This window comes from Crocuta crocuta, unplaced genomic scaffold, assembly GCF_008692635.1.
Source record: "Crocuta crocuta isolate KB4526 unplaced genomic scaffold, BGI_CrCroc_1.0 scaffold7, whole genome shotgun sequence".
Classification (NCBI taxonomy): Eukaryota; Metazoa; Chordata; class Mammalia; order Carnivora; family Hyaenidae; genus Crocuta; species Crocuta crocuta.
In genome coordinates this window covers 9,275,822-9,291,670 of record NW_027531904.1, presented here as the reverse complement: position 1 = coordinate 9,291,670, position 15,849 = coordinate 9,275,822, and the positions used below count along the sequence as shown (strand labels likewise).

Genomic DNA, 15,849 nt, shown 5'->3' with positions numbered 1-15,849 from the left:
TCAACCTTCCTGAGAACCGCCTTTTCTCCCCTGACAAACTCTCTCCGCTGGAGGGAAGGAGATGAGGCTGAAGACACCAGCAGACCCGGTGGCCATGACTCAACCCTGAAGTGAGGCCGAGGAGCGCCATCCTGGGGCGGCTCCACGAGAGGTCCCGCGGGGCCTGTTCCCCGTGCAGAGAGTGTGTGGAGGGGGACAGTCACAGCTCACACTCGCCACTGCCTTTGGTTCAATATTCAACTACAGCAGCGTTTTCAAAGTTAAAGGAAGGCTAAGGTCAAATGTAAATGCTTGAGGGGCCCCTGGGGGGCTCAGTCGGTTAAGCGTCTGACTTCAGCTCAGGTCATGATCTCACTGCTAGGGAGTTCGAGCCCCGCATCGGGCTCTGTGCTGACAGCATGGAGCATGGAGCTGCTTCAGATTGTCTGTTTCTCTCTCCCTGCCCCTCGCCTGCTTGCACACTATCTCTTGCTTGTGCGTTTACTCTCTATTATAAATAAACATTAAAAAAACTTTTTTAAATGTAAATTCTTGGAAAGAAAGAACAGCCACAGTGGATGAGTCAGGCCAGGCTCCACGCAGGGAAGGGAAAGGCCGTAGACTTTAAAGCCTGACACACCTGCACTCAGACACCGCTGTGGCCTCCTTCCAGCTCCGTGACCTTGAGCATGGAACTCAACCTTGTTAAGGCACCTTACTTTCCTCACAGGTGAAACAGAAACACTAAATTCTCCCACTGGAGAGTTGATGTCCGGTCTGAAGGGCCCATCAGGGTGAGGCGCGAGGACCGTAAGAGCTCAGTGCGTGGAACCGGTGGGTAGAGAGAGTGTCGTCACTATTTATGAGACACGAGAGTAAGACTTAAGATGCTCCTGGACACACTCGAAGTTCTTAAGAAGTAACATTTGTATTATGTCCCAGGTTCCTGGAAAAATGCCTGTAAGGAATGGCCAGGGTAGGTGTGGGCCCTACGCAAGAGGAGCGTAGGCAGCCACGACAGGCTTTCACTCCCGATGCCAACACCACATGGCGGCAGGATGGACCCAGGGCAGGGGTGCCGGCCGGGAGGCTGCAGTAACCCCCCCACCCGCCGCCCACAAGCACAGGTTGGAACTGAACCACGGGGTGCGGGAGAGCGGGGCCGGGAAGGAGGGGATACACACGGATGAAGTAGAGCAGACTCCCCGAGACGCGGGACTCTGGAGGCGCCAACGCCCCACACGACACAGACGGGCAGAGGTGCCCACGCGCTTCTAAGTCTCCACGGAGGCCGCCAGCCAGGCTCAGAGAACCCGCCGGATGCTCCAGGGAAATTAACTGTGGCCATGATAGCCACTGTTCTCTTTCAAATCTACATCGATTCACACCAACTGTCCCAGAGCTGACTTCACCGTGGGAAAAGCTACGGCAGGCGCACACTGCACCTGTCCTCGGGGGTGGCAGCGCAGTCCCGGGNTGCAGGGGACCCCTCTCCCCCTTACCTGGGCTTATTCTGCGGCAAAGCCTTGGCATCAACTGCAAACATTTTGGAAACAAAGATAATAACTGGGGCAGTGTCTTCACTCCCACACTTCATGAAAGCTAAACAAACAAGAAGTGAAACTGTCACTATTTTTTCCCGTCATCAAAAAGACAGACTTCTAAAAAACAAGACATTTAGAATATGGTGTCATCTAAATACACAAGCCGCCTACAATCTTTTACAACTACGATAAAAATTCTATTTAGAAAAGTATGACACCGGTACGAATAGTAGGAGAGCAAGCCCCAATGGCAGAAACAGGGAAAGACAGGAGCCAGGAACAGAGTCGGTGGGGACAGGGGAACCCCTTCCCCACACAGAGCCAAAGCTAGCAACCCCCGCCCCCTGCCTCCTAAGTCTCATAACTTCTTCCCCGACCTGGTAAGTGTTACCTCATGTCAACAGTCAACAAGGCAACTCGTTAATAAAATACATAAAAGTTATACAAATGAGAAGATGGGTGAAAATATTTTATCGTGGCAGTAACAACATATTTAGAAATAAAGACTCAATATTATAACGCTGTTAATTTCCCCCGAATCTATACAACCTAACACAATTTCATATCAACATATTGACATTTTTCTTTACCTTCTGGAGGTATAAAACCACTGATTAGTCATTTTTTTAATGCTTATGTTTATTTTGAGAGTGCATGAGCNATTAGTAATTTAAAAAAAATCACCCCACACCAAAATAATGTGTACGTAAGTGAAAGAACTCGAGTGTAAAATTCAAGCAAGAACAAAGCTACAGGAAGCCAGAAGTGAACACACACCAGGCGTGTCGCCAGGGGCACCGGGCGCAGCTGTGAGGGGCAGGGTGGTGTGCCCGGGCCCGGGAGAACGGGGCGCAGGGTGAGGNAGGGCAGGGGCAGCGGGGTGCCATCAGGGTCGGCGCCGGGCGGGGGGGCAGACGTGCGCTGCAGGTGCCCAGGTGGCAATGACGAGCGTGCTGCCGTCACCAACAGCCCTGAGGCGGACGACACCACCAGGAGAGCGACCCCGGGGAGGAACAGATGGCGTCCCACCCTGGAAAAGTCAGGGAGAGAGAGAGCAGCCGGAAGGACACGAAGAATGGGCGGCCACGGAGACAGGGAGCAGAGCGGAAGCCGGGACGCCAGGAAGTCACGAGGAGACAGTGTCTCACGGAGGAAGGAGTGACCTGCTCTGTCAAACGCTCGTGGTGTTTCGAGTGAGATGACAACAAGGAGACTCAACGGTGGCCCCGAGAACAGCGGCGGGGAGGCTGGGGGCTGGAGGCTGCACACTCAACGGGCGGGAGGGAAGGCGGAGGCCGCGAGTCCGGGCAGCTGCCTGCCATGGAGCCTGACAGGGCCCGGGACGGGCGGCTCCCCTCCTGCGGGGACCAACGAGGGGCCCAGCCGCGAAACCCCTTCCACGGCCCCAGGGACCCAGCCACGGTGGGGACACGCTGCCGTCTGTCAGGGGCCGGGAGGCAGGGTCACCAGGAGATCCTGAGACGAGACGGGGGCAGAAGGGAGGAGTCTCAGCGCCTCTGCTCTCCCAGCCCAGAGCACAAAACGGCCGTGGCAACGGCCTTTGTGGAACTGTCCCTGGAACTGGCCACGTGGCAAACCGGTCTAGAGCAGTCTGGACTTAGGAAGATTGAAAACGCGGCCCCGGCCGTGTCCACCTTCAGCTCACCTGCTTTCAGGGCCTGGGTTTCTGGTGGAAGAGAGTCAAACGTCTGTGACCCCGTGCACATCAGCTTCTCCACCCTCTCGGCCGTAATGTCCAGGGGGCTGGGAAGTTTCTGGCACACCATCCCTGAAGTCTGCTGTTAAGACTCACAAGCATGAACAGGCGCCCTCCACCCAGGCCCAGGGGCGCAGTTCGCACCGAGCACGAGGCAGCCGTGGACAGCCACGCAGAAAACGCCCAAGTTGTAAAACATCACGTCTCAAAGTACAGACCCACATTCAGGGGGTTCATGGCCTCTCTCAAGCCCAGGAAGGACTCCGGAGACAGACATTCTAATACACTCACGGCCCACAGACCAAGTGAGGACAGAGCTCAGGAGCTCGGCTGCCTTGGTCTAAAAATGTTTTCACGTGCACACAAACTTTCATGAAACAACCATGAGCCACCAGCTATGACACAAGAGAGTCCCCTCCACGAGCCAGTGTCCCCGCAGCTGCGAATCCATCCCAGCTCTGGGCCCACGCCCAGGACCCTGCACCCCCGGCCCGCCGCACGGGGACCCCTTGGGACACACGGATCAATGGAAAGTTGACAGTTTAAAGTCATCTATAAAATTACTTTAGTTAGTATGTCTCAAACCAAGTCTTCCCGGAATCACTAACATGACAGGAAATATCTACGAAAATATGGAACTAAAATGAAATACTGATCTGACAAAAGCATCTGAACTATCTAGTTATACGTAAATCTTAATAATGTTTTTTATTTTTACAGACTACTGAACAAAAATAAAAAGATACGTCTTCCTGAAAGAATATTCATTTGAACTGGTATTTGTAAGACTAGGATTTAGTATTAAAACATTCATTTTTAAAAGCTTTAAATACAGCTTCCTGGAGGAATACTAAATAACCACAGAAGACTTACTTTGGATTGAAACATGTTACTTCCAGAGGATTTCCTGTTTGCCAGTAACATGTGTCTCCCCGTTTTGTCAGAACTGTTATTTCACTGAAACCATCAGGACAAAGGATACCGAGCACGGCGTGGGAAATAGGCAGCCACTGGCTGCAGATGGCATTGACCTGAACTTTAGGGTCTGAGTGTCGTGCCTCCCGGGCTCCAATCTTCAATCCTAAAGACGTCACTATCTTATCAATTTTTTCTTTGTCCCTGTAGGAAACAGACAAGTGGGGAGGTGGCAACAGACATGAAGGGCAGAGAGAGGGCACCCCACATTCTCTACACGCTCCTGCGCAGGAAGCCAGGCACGCCCAAAGAGGCCCCAGCCGCAGCAGAGGACGGCTCGGTCTCTACTCCGTCCCTTCCAACGGCCCCCTCTCCAGAGCTCCTGGGAGCCCCAGCCCAGCCCCCTACGCGAGCTACGGTGACTGGAGAGGCAGTTTATGTACGAGTGCTGGAAGGCACAATTCCAACTCTGGATAACGCCTGACGGAGATTCGCTAAAGCAAACCTTTTTTCCCACTTGTATCAGGAGAGTCTGTTCCCAAGTTCCCCGTGAATGATCCTAGATGTCAAACACCCTTTCTACTACAAATATGATTTTATTTTAAGCTGTGTTTGTACAAAGGTCCAATGCTTCCCTCCACCCTTCTGTCTCCTGTCTCAGCTTTCCAGAAGCACAGACTGGTCCTCAGTCCCTTTCGCCACCTTTACCTGCGTCACACACCCCTGTACGCTGTTTCTGAGCCCCAGGACCAGCCCATCTGTGAAGGCTCCGTTTACTTGCTCAGTCCAGCCCAGCTTTGTGAAGCGACACCCATCAAATTGGAAGGGAGGCAAATTATAGCGCCCAGACACACAGCGCAATGGCAGTCTTACCTTTTCAAGACCGCATCATACAAACTCCATATATTTTCCAGGATCAACTGTACAAACAAAGGCTTCTTTCCTTTTGCCTGTAAAAGAGAATACACGCACTTAAGTTTCCTAATATTCAACAGGTAGCTTACGGATTCATTCTTGACATGTTTGATTCAAGTGTCTTATTTCTACTAGAAAATGTTTACTTAGCAGTAAAGTGGTGGGAAACAGTTATAAATATGCACTAAACAGCCAATAACCTGCAGTCAGTAACAACCACTGTTCTTTTCCTCTGGAAACCAGGGACTTGACAAACGATGTGACCGGCTNCCCCCCCCCCCCGCGGCCCCCCCCCCCCCCCCAGGGGCCCCGGCATCAGGGGGTACACTATACCCACGCCAACGGCTGAACATTCATTCACTCTGCGTGTACAGGTCCCTTCCGCAGGCTTCTTCCAAACAATGTTCTTAAACACGGAAAACACTCAACGTCAAGGAAGAGGATATTAGAAAAACAAAAAACTGCTGTTTCTCTTACCAAAGTCCATGCAAAATAATGGCGAGAGCACCTTGAGAAGGACACCCTCACACCCACAGGAGACGGGGCGTAAACGGATGCCCCCTTGCTGGAGGAGGCGAGAACTACAGTCCCCATTTCACAGATGAAAGAACGGAGACAGAGGCCACAGTGCTGGAAGGCGACGGAGCTGAGATTCAGCCACAGACTCGGACTCAGCGCACCTCACCACACTGGGCCCTGTTTAAAATGCACTGTTTATAAATAGCTTTTAAACGCAAGGGAAGATGTTCACAGTGAGATCTTAAGCAAAACACCAGCTACGCAATAGAAGGAACAGAAGTCCAACTGACGGATGAACCTCTCTCTCCCACAGGAATGAAAAGAATTAAAACCACAGCGTTAGCAGTGTTGGCTTCTGTTTTATTCTGTTTTTTCTTTTGCTTGTGGCTTTATATTCCCAAGCATTTTCTAAAAGGAACATATGTGCTCTTCCATGAGAATACATTTATCAACTCCTGAATTTTACATTAAAAGAGTAACACGGCCTGTAAGAAAGTCTCCCTCGAGGCTCTGTGACTTGGCGTCACCTCCGCCTGCAGAAGGAAGGGTTAAGGAGCAGCCGCCTGCACGGTCGGCACACGTGGTAACCAGCGCTCGGCCAGAGAAGGCCTCAGCTGAGCTAGAAGCACAGCAAGCTCCGAGACAGTGGTCTCCCCCACGGTGAAGGGGACACAGAGAAGCACGATGCAAAACATGTATCTTCAAGTGCACAGGGTCTGAGATTCTCGCTCCTCTCAGAAAAAGAAAGAAACAAAAAGCACTTCCTTGTTCCCAGCATTTAAAGAACAATACTCGGAAGTAAGACACATGAGCTTTAACCAAATGTGTACAGTAAAAGACCCCTCGTGACCTGATCCACGTTAACCAATCACAGCAGAGGGTCCCGCACAGGTCTGGACAGGGCAAGAATGTGAGGGACACACGAGAGGGACACGTGCCACATCACCTGATCAGCCTTCATAATCTTCTTGGCCTTCATATTTATATAATAATCTCCCCACAAGGTTTTCAAGAGAACTTCCTGTTTGATGCCAATTTTTTGACTGTAGATTTTGGCAAAGTGCTCGATTCTGGAAGGAAAGCAAGCGTTCGTGTTATTGATAATAATCATCAAGTGCGAGTGCAGCTAGCACTTGAGTGTTTCTGAGTCATGTCCGGAGTGCTGTGAACACACCACGGACACAATCACATTAGCTGTGTGACAAGCTGGTCCCGGCAGCTCCGCATCGTACGGAAAGAGCGGCAGTGCGCCCAGGGACGCGGAGGGACCCTCTGCGGCTGGCGGCCATGCTCCTGTGCTGTCGCGGCCTGTCTGAACTCTGCCTGTGTAGCACGAGGCCCGAGGAGCAGGGGCCCCACGAGCCGCCGCAGCTGGGCCGGCGCTGGTTCAGCCCTCCTGCTGTAGGCTGCCTGTTGCTCGCAAAGGAAACAGTGGCAGAGCCTGCCAAGCATCCTGGATTAAAATCATACGCACAAGGACCCCACTCTCCTCGGGCCTCAGCAGGGCCACTTAGCCCCAGCTCTGCTCCGCGGCCACGTGAGGGCAATACCCGGGCCATCAAGGGCACCGAACGCAGTGTCTGTGCCACCCGATGGGAGGCCTAGGAAACAGGTCTCTTGTGCAGGGAACAGCCTGTCTGATGTGAGGTGTAAGTCCAACTCTCAGAGTATCAGCATCCCGGAAGACGCCTGCCGTTTCTCGCCGCACGAGGAGTCCAAAGGTAACACACTCTGGACAAGTCTTCACGTTGCCGCCAGCAGCCGGAGCCCAGGGCTTAACCACAAGCTCACCCTGGAAGCTGAGGCTCTCAGGCGACAACGGAGGCCTGGGGGGAGCAGGAGGTGGCCCGAGGGGCGGAGGTTAGTGACCTAGAGGATCAGGGCTACAACTCAGAAGCAAACGCAGGCGCCACAGAACCTGAAGACAAATGCCCCGTGTCCCCACTCACTGGGGGCGAAGGGAGAGAACACACCCGACTGGGAACCAAAATTCAAATTCTACAGTTACAGGCCGCTGACACTCCAGAGTTGGCCTCGAGGGGCCGTGACCTCAAAGCAATTGGCGATTATAAACTATTTCCCATCTGATCCAACAGCTATTTGTTTAGCTGAAATTTTTATTTGAATTTTCCAAACTTTAGTTTCTATTGTTATTTTATTTATATTTATTGTATACATAAATTGTACGTTTTAGACATGCATTATGTATTATTATTGCTACCCCATTATAACTTCTCTAATTTTTGAAGGGGGAGCCCTCGTCTCTATAAACTCCCGCCTCACCACACAGACCGACAGCCTTCCCGCCGCGGAGGGCTGGAAGGAGCGGCGCTCTCCCTCTGGGACTGCGGTGGCGAGTCCACAGACGAGGAGGCCCGGGGCCGACTGCGCAGTCCCGTGCCACCAAGCAGAAACAGACACTGTCCTGGCGCCTGCTCCGGGGGCGCCTCCCCGGCTCCCTGGGGTTCAGCACGTCTAGAGCAAGACACAGAGCGCACGTCGGTGGACCTGATCTGCCCACGGCCTTCCACTCATCAACAGCTGGGTCTGCCAGGCACGGAGCAGCCCTCCACGCACACTTGCAGCTCCCTTCCGGGACCCCCAGGGAGAGACCCCTGCGGCCACAGGTCCCAGCCCAGCCTCCAACCTAGCTCTACCCGAGAGCCCTCTCCAGGGATGGTGATGCCTGTCAGGGCCTCGGCGGAGGAAGAGGACATTCCGATCACCAAATTGGCAAGCTGGGTCTGTTCTTACGTGGTTAAAACTGAAGGTAATGACTGAGTGATTAACACATCAAACTTTCAATATTTTCAAAACTGCATTTTTTTTTGCCTGATATAGGACCAATTTTTGTACATTCCCCTCCACGGACACTTAAATTCTGACTGTAGTTATTGTACGATAATTATTGTGCTTCTCTGGCCCTGCTAACAGTCTGTGATGTAAAATCCTCCCGAAGCCACACGCATTTCTACTTCCACTTCCATCTCTGCCTCACGCGCTTGGTTGCGACGGTCACAGGTACAGAATAAACCCCTTCACGAATAAAGAGTGTCCATTCTCCACGTAAAATGGATCCTTATGCCCCAATAAACTTGCTATAAATTCTGCATTGCTCATCAAAACTGCTACAATGGCTTTCTTTTTGCTCACATTTGATTGACATATTGAGCCAAAGCTTTGGTATTTATCCTCTGTCCATTATGCTATTTATCTATTTTATGTAGCAAACCTTTGGGTTTTTTTAATGGAATCTCCTTCTTTTCTTTATTTTCTATTATCGTTTGAGGGGGATGGAGAGAGGGGGAGAGAGAGAGAGGAGAAGGAAAGAGAGACACAAGCAGGCCCCATGCTCACGTGGAGATGTAACACCATGACCGAAGCCAAAATCGAGAGTTGGACTCAAGCAACGCAGCTGCCCAGGTGCCCCAGGAATTGCCTTCTTTTAAACAGCTCTCCTCAGTGGGGTGTTTCATGCATTTAGTGTCCTAACTGTTCTAACTAGGGGGAGCTCTAGTATGATTTCTGTTTGTGCTTCTGGGATTTTTTTCAAAAGTTGATCTGTGGGACCCAGACTTCTATATATTACCTTGTACGACACTGTGTCAGGTACATGTCCTGTTTTTCACTTGAAAAGTGGTCAACGTAAGGCTTCCTCAGTCTCAGACCTCTGCCAGAATCAGAAAGCATAGCATAGCATGAGAGCCGCCCACCTGCTCGGGCCACTGTCCTCGATCCTCTCCTAGGCCACCACTCAGTGACACCCACGCACAGAAACCCTCCAACACCCTGGTTTTATCCTCTCCATTCTTCTTCATCCCAGAGTCACCATAAAATCTGCTCAACGTCGACGCTTCTCCCATCACTGCTTTGTGCTTTTATTCATCTGTCATTAGTCAGTCATCATTTTACAACGATGACAATCTCTCCGTTCCTGGATTCTATTTAATTCACTTCCTGCACCGAGTACCTTCGAACAAGGCCCAGGAAAGACCTGCAGACACACCGGGACCCACGAGTCTCCCGCCTGGCTTCCTGAAGGGCAGCGCGGCCAACAGTGACTTTCGTGGGTCACCTACGCTATTGTGTCCAAGCAGCCCCCTGGGTTGACCTCAACTACGGGATCTGAAAACGCTGGTGACCAAGGACACACGAAACTGCTTCGGGGAGGGCCTTTCCCTGCCCCTTCTCTCCTGTCCCTGTCCTGCAGGGCTGGGGCCTCAGTTCTGCTTGTCTGAACCCGGAGCCAGATTCTGACTTAGGCCAGTCGGTGTCCCTGCTTCCGCACAGAACCTTCTTCCAGATTCACATCTGTCAACAGGACAGGCTGAGGCTGCACACCCAGGCTCAGCTTCTAGTCACACTTCATCCTGGCCCGCCCGTGCCAGTCCGCAGAGCCATCCTCCCCATTCTGGAACGTGCTCTCTCCCCACCTTATGTGACCCATGAGGTCGCCTGCTGGCACGCTGGAGGAACATCTACAGGCCGGCAGCTCGAGTGCCTTCATCCCACCAGCAGCTTCCTATCAATCGACACATCCGCTTGCCAACGGTGGGCATGAACAGACGTCTACCCGCGGCCCCGCCTAACACAGGGGAGTCCGCTCACTGTCAGAGAGCACGTGACAATGTCCAAAGTTGTGAGGGGTACGGAAGACACCCTCTCCATGCGCTTGAGCCTCTCTCCACCCCTCCTCCTTCCACAGTAGGCTTGCACCAGTTTCTGAGATTTAGACTAAAAGTTGCATAAAACGTTGAAATTATTTATGGAACTCATTCCAAGAAGAGGGCGAGCCTCCCCCCCCCAACCCCCCACGGCTCACCAGCAAGGTGCTTACGAATCAGGACACCGACGGGTCTGACTGGTTACATGACTGAATCAAGCACCATACTTTTTAGCTCAAAGAAATTTTCAGAAATCACGTGAGCCCAATATTCTTATTTTTCAGATGAGGAAACTGAGGCCCAAAGAGGTGATGCTACCAAGGCGTCAACCACGTATGAAATGTGCAGTCTCGGCGGGTCTGTAGTATCTATTCTCATGACACGGCCATTCTCTGGATTTTCCTCTGACCCTCACAGGCGCCCAGTGGACTACGGCATCTGTGACCGGTGACAAACCAACAAGGAAAACTCCTGGCATTAGAATTTATCATACTGCCAAGATAAAACCCGTTCCGTCAAAAGGGAGTGAAGAGCAAGTTCCTATGGAAAGGACAGAAGAACCAGCGCCGGCCAGGCCCCTGCCAAGCCACGCGCTCTGGTGCATTTCTGATCCTTTCTTCTTTCCCATTTCCAATCGGCACGTTTCACGATGGGCTGTTTGCACCTGGCTCGCTACGTCTGGTTCTATCATCTCTGCAAGATAGGCAAGATTAGGCCCACGACTAGAGTGAATTTTACTGCAGGCCTACGACTGCTTATTCAAGGTGAAGACATTTTTCTCAAAGTAATAATTCTTTAATTATATTTGGATTTTCTGATTCCACACGTCAGCCATGGTTGTGGCTAAGAAAGGCTATGAACTGCCGACTGCAACTGAAAACTGCAGTCGCTATTCCGTGGCTCCAGCGTGTAGGTCTGCAGAAGGGGTCTTCACAAGGAATGAGAGCCCACGGGAGCACCCCGGGAAGAAGGCATAAACTGTGGTGTCAATCAGCTCTTCCACTTAGTGGCTGAGTGATGTCAAATGATTGCTGAATGTCTTTCCATTGTGGGTAATAAATATTAACATCTATTTAAAATGATCATCCTAGAATTCAATGAAATAATTTAAAGTGATCAGCTCAGCATCTAGCATACACACATTCTCAATTTAGTTGGCTTCTTTCCGCACTCCTGCTAGTGCAAACATCACCTGTTAAAGTGAATGTACTTGCTCATATGTGCATGTGTAACCTCCAGAGGATGTTCCACAAGCTGCCAGACACACTAGTTTCTTGTGGGGAAGTGAAATGAAAAGCTAAGGGACTGGGTGGGGGCTTTTCGTTGGCCTCCCGCGTATATATTTTTGTACCTTTTGAATTTTAAATTTATTAAAAGAACTGAGTTCTAAACAAATCATTTGTACCTAAAATCTCCAAAAAGATGCAGGACTGGCTCAATAGTAAAAAATCAATCACTGTAATCTACTATATTAACAAGTTAAAGATGAAAAGTCATAGGATCATATTAATTGATACAGAGTAAGCATGTGACAAAATCTAAGACACAATTCGTAGAAACGACTCAGAGGAAAAACAGAATATAGGGGGACTCCTCAGCTTGATAAAAAACATTTGAAATTTTTTTTAATGTTTATTTTTACAGAGCATGAGCAGAGGAGGGGCACAGAGAGAGGGAGACACAGAATCCGAAGCAGCTCCAGGCTCCAAGCTGTCAGCAGAGCCTGATGTAGGGCTCGAACCCACTAACTGCAAGATCATGACCTGAGCCAAAGTCGGGACGCTTAACCGATTAAGCCCCCAGGTGCTCCCTGCGCTACAGATTTTAAAGGTGCTAAGAGAGCAAACCTTAAAAGTCCTATCACAAGAAAACAGTCTTGTTCTGTAACTACACAGAGTTAACTACACTTATCATGGTGATCATTTCACAACATATCCAGATAGAGACCCATTCTATTGCACATTTGAAACTAATATGTCATTTATACCTCAATTAAAAAGAAGGAAACTAGAAAACAAGCAAAGGCCATGAAGAGACACCTCACCCACAGATACACACGTGACAAATCGGCACATGAAACGACGTGCCGCAGGACTAGCGGTCAGGAAAACGCGATCTGGACCACGATAACGTACCGATACACACTTGTCAGAATGGCTTACAAGTGACCACACCAGATGGTGGCGACGTGTGGAGAAACCAGGCCGCGCACTCACACTGCTGGTGGGGATGTAAAACGGTACGCCCCCTCTGGACCACAGTTTGACGCTGTCTTTAAAACCTACACACACTGCTGCCGCGTGACCTGGCAAACACACTCCCGTGCATTCACCCCAGAGAAATGAAAACTTCAGGCCTCCGGAAAACTGACACGGGCACGCATGCAGTAGCTTCACTCACAAAGGCCCCAAACTGGAAAAAAGCCAGGTGTCCTCCAATGTGCGAACAGTTCAACCGTGGTAGGTCACACCGCGGACGGCTGCTAGGCGATAAAAAGGAGCCAAGCACTGATACACACAACAACTTAGTTAGGCGTCTGGAGGATTACACGGAGTGGAAACAGAGGGGGTTACGTGATGCTTGTTTCTGTTTTTACAATACCCTCGAAATGACAAATCACAAAAATGGAAGAGTGAGTGCCGGGGTGAAGGCGGGGCTGGGGGTACGGGGAACCAGGTGTGCGTGCCGAGGGGACAGGAAGGGTCTTTGCCGTGACACCCCACGTCAGCGTCAATATCCTGGCCGTGATGCTGTGCTAGTTTCCTAAGACGTCAGCACCGGGGAGTCCTGGGTAAAGGGTACAAGAAAGCTCTATCTCTTCTTCCAACTATATGTGAATCAATAATTCTCTCCAAGAGAAAAGATCAGTTTTACATACAGTCCGCGAAGAGATCCCGGGAGGCGGGGACACTTACCCGAAGCCCCACCCGTCCACCGCGCTCGTGAACACCACATTGCCCTGGTCTGGAGAGAAGTAAAGGTGAGAATCGTCTGAGTCCTCCAGGCCAGTGCTCCAGTCATACACTTGCTCTCCTTGTTCAGACTTTGGATTCACTTGGGATTCAGTCTCTCTCTCTGCTCTTTCTTCTAGGACTTTAGAAGTAAAAAGAGTTCCCGTGAGTGCATTAATCTAGGAGAGATGGTGAAACAGCACAACGTCACTTGGAGGCTTCGCACAGCCAGGGCTGGAGACGCGCTGTCTCAGATCGTCAGTCCCCTCGGGCCCCTCGGACGCACCCACGGGCGGAGGTGAGGTGTACGCCTGAATCAACTCACGGCCCACTCCTTCCAAACCCAGGAGACTAAACTGGAAGGCTTCCGAGGGGTCACTTCTGCGACTAGAATTTCACGCCAGCATGAGGGTGTGGGACCGGCAGCGTGTCTTCAGCACCGGGCCTGGCGTCACCACCAGGGACTCGGGAAACCGTGACCCCAAGTCACAGGCTGCGCCCCCACTCCCTCACCAGTTCTCACACCTCGACTTCTCTCCACCCTGTCAGGCCCCCTGTCCGGCCGCCAATCCTCGACTCTTTCCCTCCCGGGTCACCTTATTTCCTACCGCAGAGAGAAGACGGAACATTTCACTCAGAAGTCCTGCAGCCTCCCCATTCCAGCCTGACCCCCGTTTACGGCAGGGCAGCAAATGGCACCGGCCCGGGTGCCTCCAGGCACCCTGCAGTCTGAGCCTCCAGGCCGGGCACATGAGCTTCGGCACAACCTAAGCCCCAGATTCCCTCCGGCTGCCGCCCCCCGCCTGCTGCACGCGACCTCTCTCTCCAGGCAGGACAAGCGGTGCGCAGTGCTTCATGCTCTTTCACGTTTACAGCCCCGTACGTCTCATTCCTTCTCTCCTCAACGCCCCGGCCACAATCCCCCGCCTTTTCCCATCTCGAAGCTTCTGTGGCAAGACTTCCTAACGCTCCTCCCTCCTGAGCCAGTCTGGGTGTGGCGGCCCTCAAAACCACGCACTGTTCTCCAAAGGCCTCTCTAAGGGTCTCCCCACCGCATGGTGACATCTTCAAAACTAGGGACTCTGAGCTATTGTCACACTCACGACCCCTATCGAACAACAGACATCCCAGAATTCATTGTTCAGTACACAGCCATGTAAATGTCTGCTGGAAAAATAAACGAATGGTTGGGTAAAATGTTATCTAAAAATATGCATTAAAAACAAACAAACAAAACAAAAAGCCTCCTAATATTGCTTCGGTTTGGAACCAGACTACAAGATCTGAAAGGACAGCATCGATCCGATAATCCACGCTTTGTGCCAAGGGTGCTTCCAGGAGCGGGGGGCTCCGGAGGGGGGGCCTGTCCCGTGTCCTCGGCTGCGGCACGGGGGCCCCACACGTGGGCGCCGCAGGCGGAAACGCTGCGAACAGTGACGTCCTGTGGCAACACGTTACATTCAACCTGTCAACTTCCTTACAACTCTCCTCTGAGCCCTGATTTTTAAAATACGGAATGAAAGGGTGACATACCTGCTCCAGAATATTCTTGAGGTGAGAGTAGGCCTCCTGGGGTGTGAATTTCAGCTCCACCACCAGGCGGTCTAGCTTATTGATCACCAGAACCGGGCGGATGTTCTCAAGCCAGGCTTGTCGAAGAACCGCCTGTGTCTGTTGAAAACAGAAAAGAAAACGTGAAGCTCAGGATTTGAAGCGATTAAAGCTCGTCAGAAAATCCTGATTGACCATCAGCGCATCTCCATACTCTTCTGTCACCGCTCAGACGACGCCTGTCACGCAGGTGCTCACCAACCACTCCCCAAGTCCGTGACACGGAGGGAAAGAACTCCAGACAAGACGCTGTCTCTGCCTCTACGGAACTGACAGCTCGTGTGGGAAGGAGAAGTCGTGCAGAAATGGTGGCGAGTTCGGTGGAGTTCCACACACACTTTACTGAGTAACAGAAAACAAATGCTCATGTTGCTAACACACAGGACCCCAAAGCCAGAGGCTTCCCCCAGGAGGCCACGCACACCTCCCTGACCACGGTCCCTTCCCAGGGCGAACCACGGCTCTGCGCTGATGTCACCATCCTGTCAGCAGAGATGCAGGCTGTGCCTGTCCAGTGGGGGACCTGAGCCCTCAGGGCGTGGGGGGGAAGCAACCGGACAATATGGCACAACTTCTCGTAATTATCAAATTCCCTCCATTTGAGTAATTTAAACCTTTTATTACTCTTTTTCAAAAATATTGGGCTGCCTGGGTGGCTCAGTTGGTTAAGCATTTGACTTCAGCTCAGGTCATGGTCTCACAGCTTGTGGGTTCGAGCTCTGCGCTGACAGCTTGTAGCCTGGACCTGCTCCGGATTCTGTCTCCCTCTCTCTCTGCCCCTCCCCTGCTCATGCTCTGTCACTCTCTCAAAAATAAACAAACTTTAAAATAAAATGTAAAAAATTTTAAATACAGGGGTATATGTTAAGAAGTAGGATATGAAGACCTCTCACCAAGGCCTTGCAAGACCTGAGCCTAGAGAGCGGCTGTAAGGCCCAGACGTCCCACCATACACCCCTCTTTCCCACTGTGACAGGGGGGGCGGGGGGGGGGCAGAGAAGCCGAGCAGCCCACAGAAGAGAACCTCATGCGGG

The 15,849-nt window shown here is 51.6% G+C and overlaps 1 protein-coding gene across 1 annotated transcript in view; it reads right to left on the bottom strand.

The window, feature by feature from the left end:
- Positions 1–15,849, bottom strand: part of EFL1 (elongation factor like GTPase 1) — a 101,000-nt gene that overhangs the window by 71,861 nt on the left and 13,290 nt on the right. The window contains exons 6-12 of the mRNA XM_077774396.1: positions 14,738–14,875; positions 13,169–13,383; positions 6,536–6,659; positions 5,029–5,105; positions 4,223–4,359; positions 3,190–3,312; positions 1,482–1,581 (exon numbers count right to left, since the gene is read on the bottom strand). Coding sequence (XP_077630522.1) covers positions 1,482–1,581; positions 3,190–3,312; positions 4,223–4,359; positions 5,029–5,105; positions 6,536–6,659; positions 13,169–13,383; positions 14,738–14,875 — 914 coding nt within the window. The remainder of the gene's footprint in view (positions 1–1,481; positions 1,582–3,189; positions 3,313–4,222; positions 4,360–5,028; positions 5,106–6,535; positions 6,660–13,168; positions 13,384–14,737; positions 14,876–15,849) is intronic.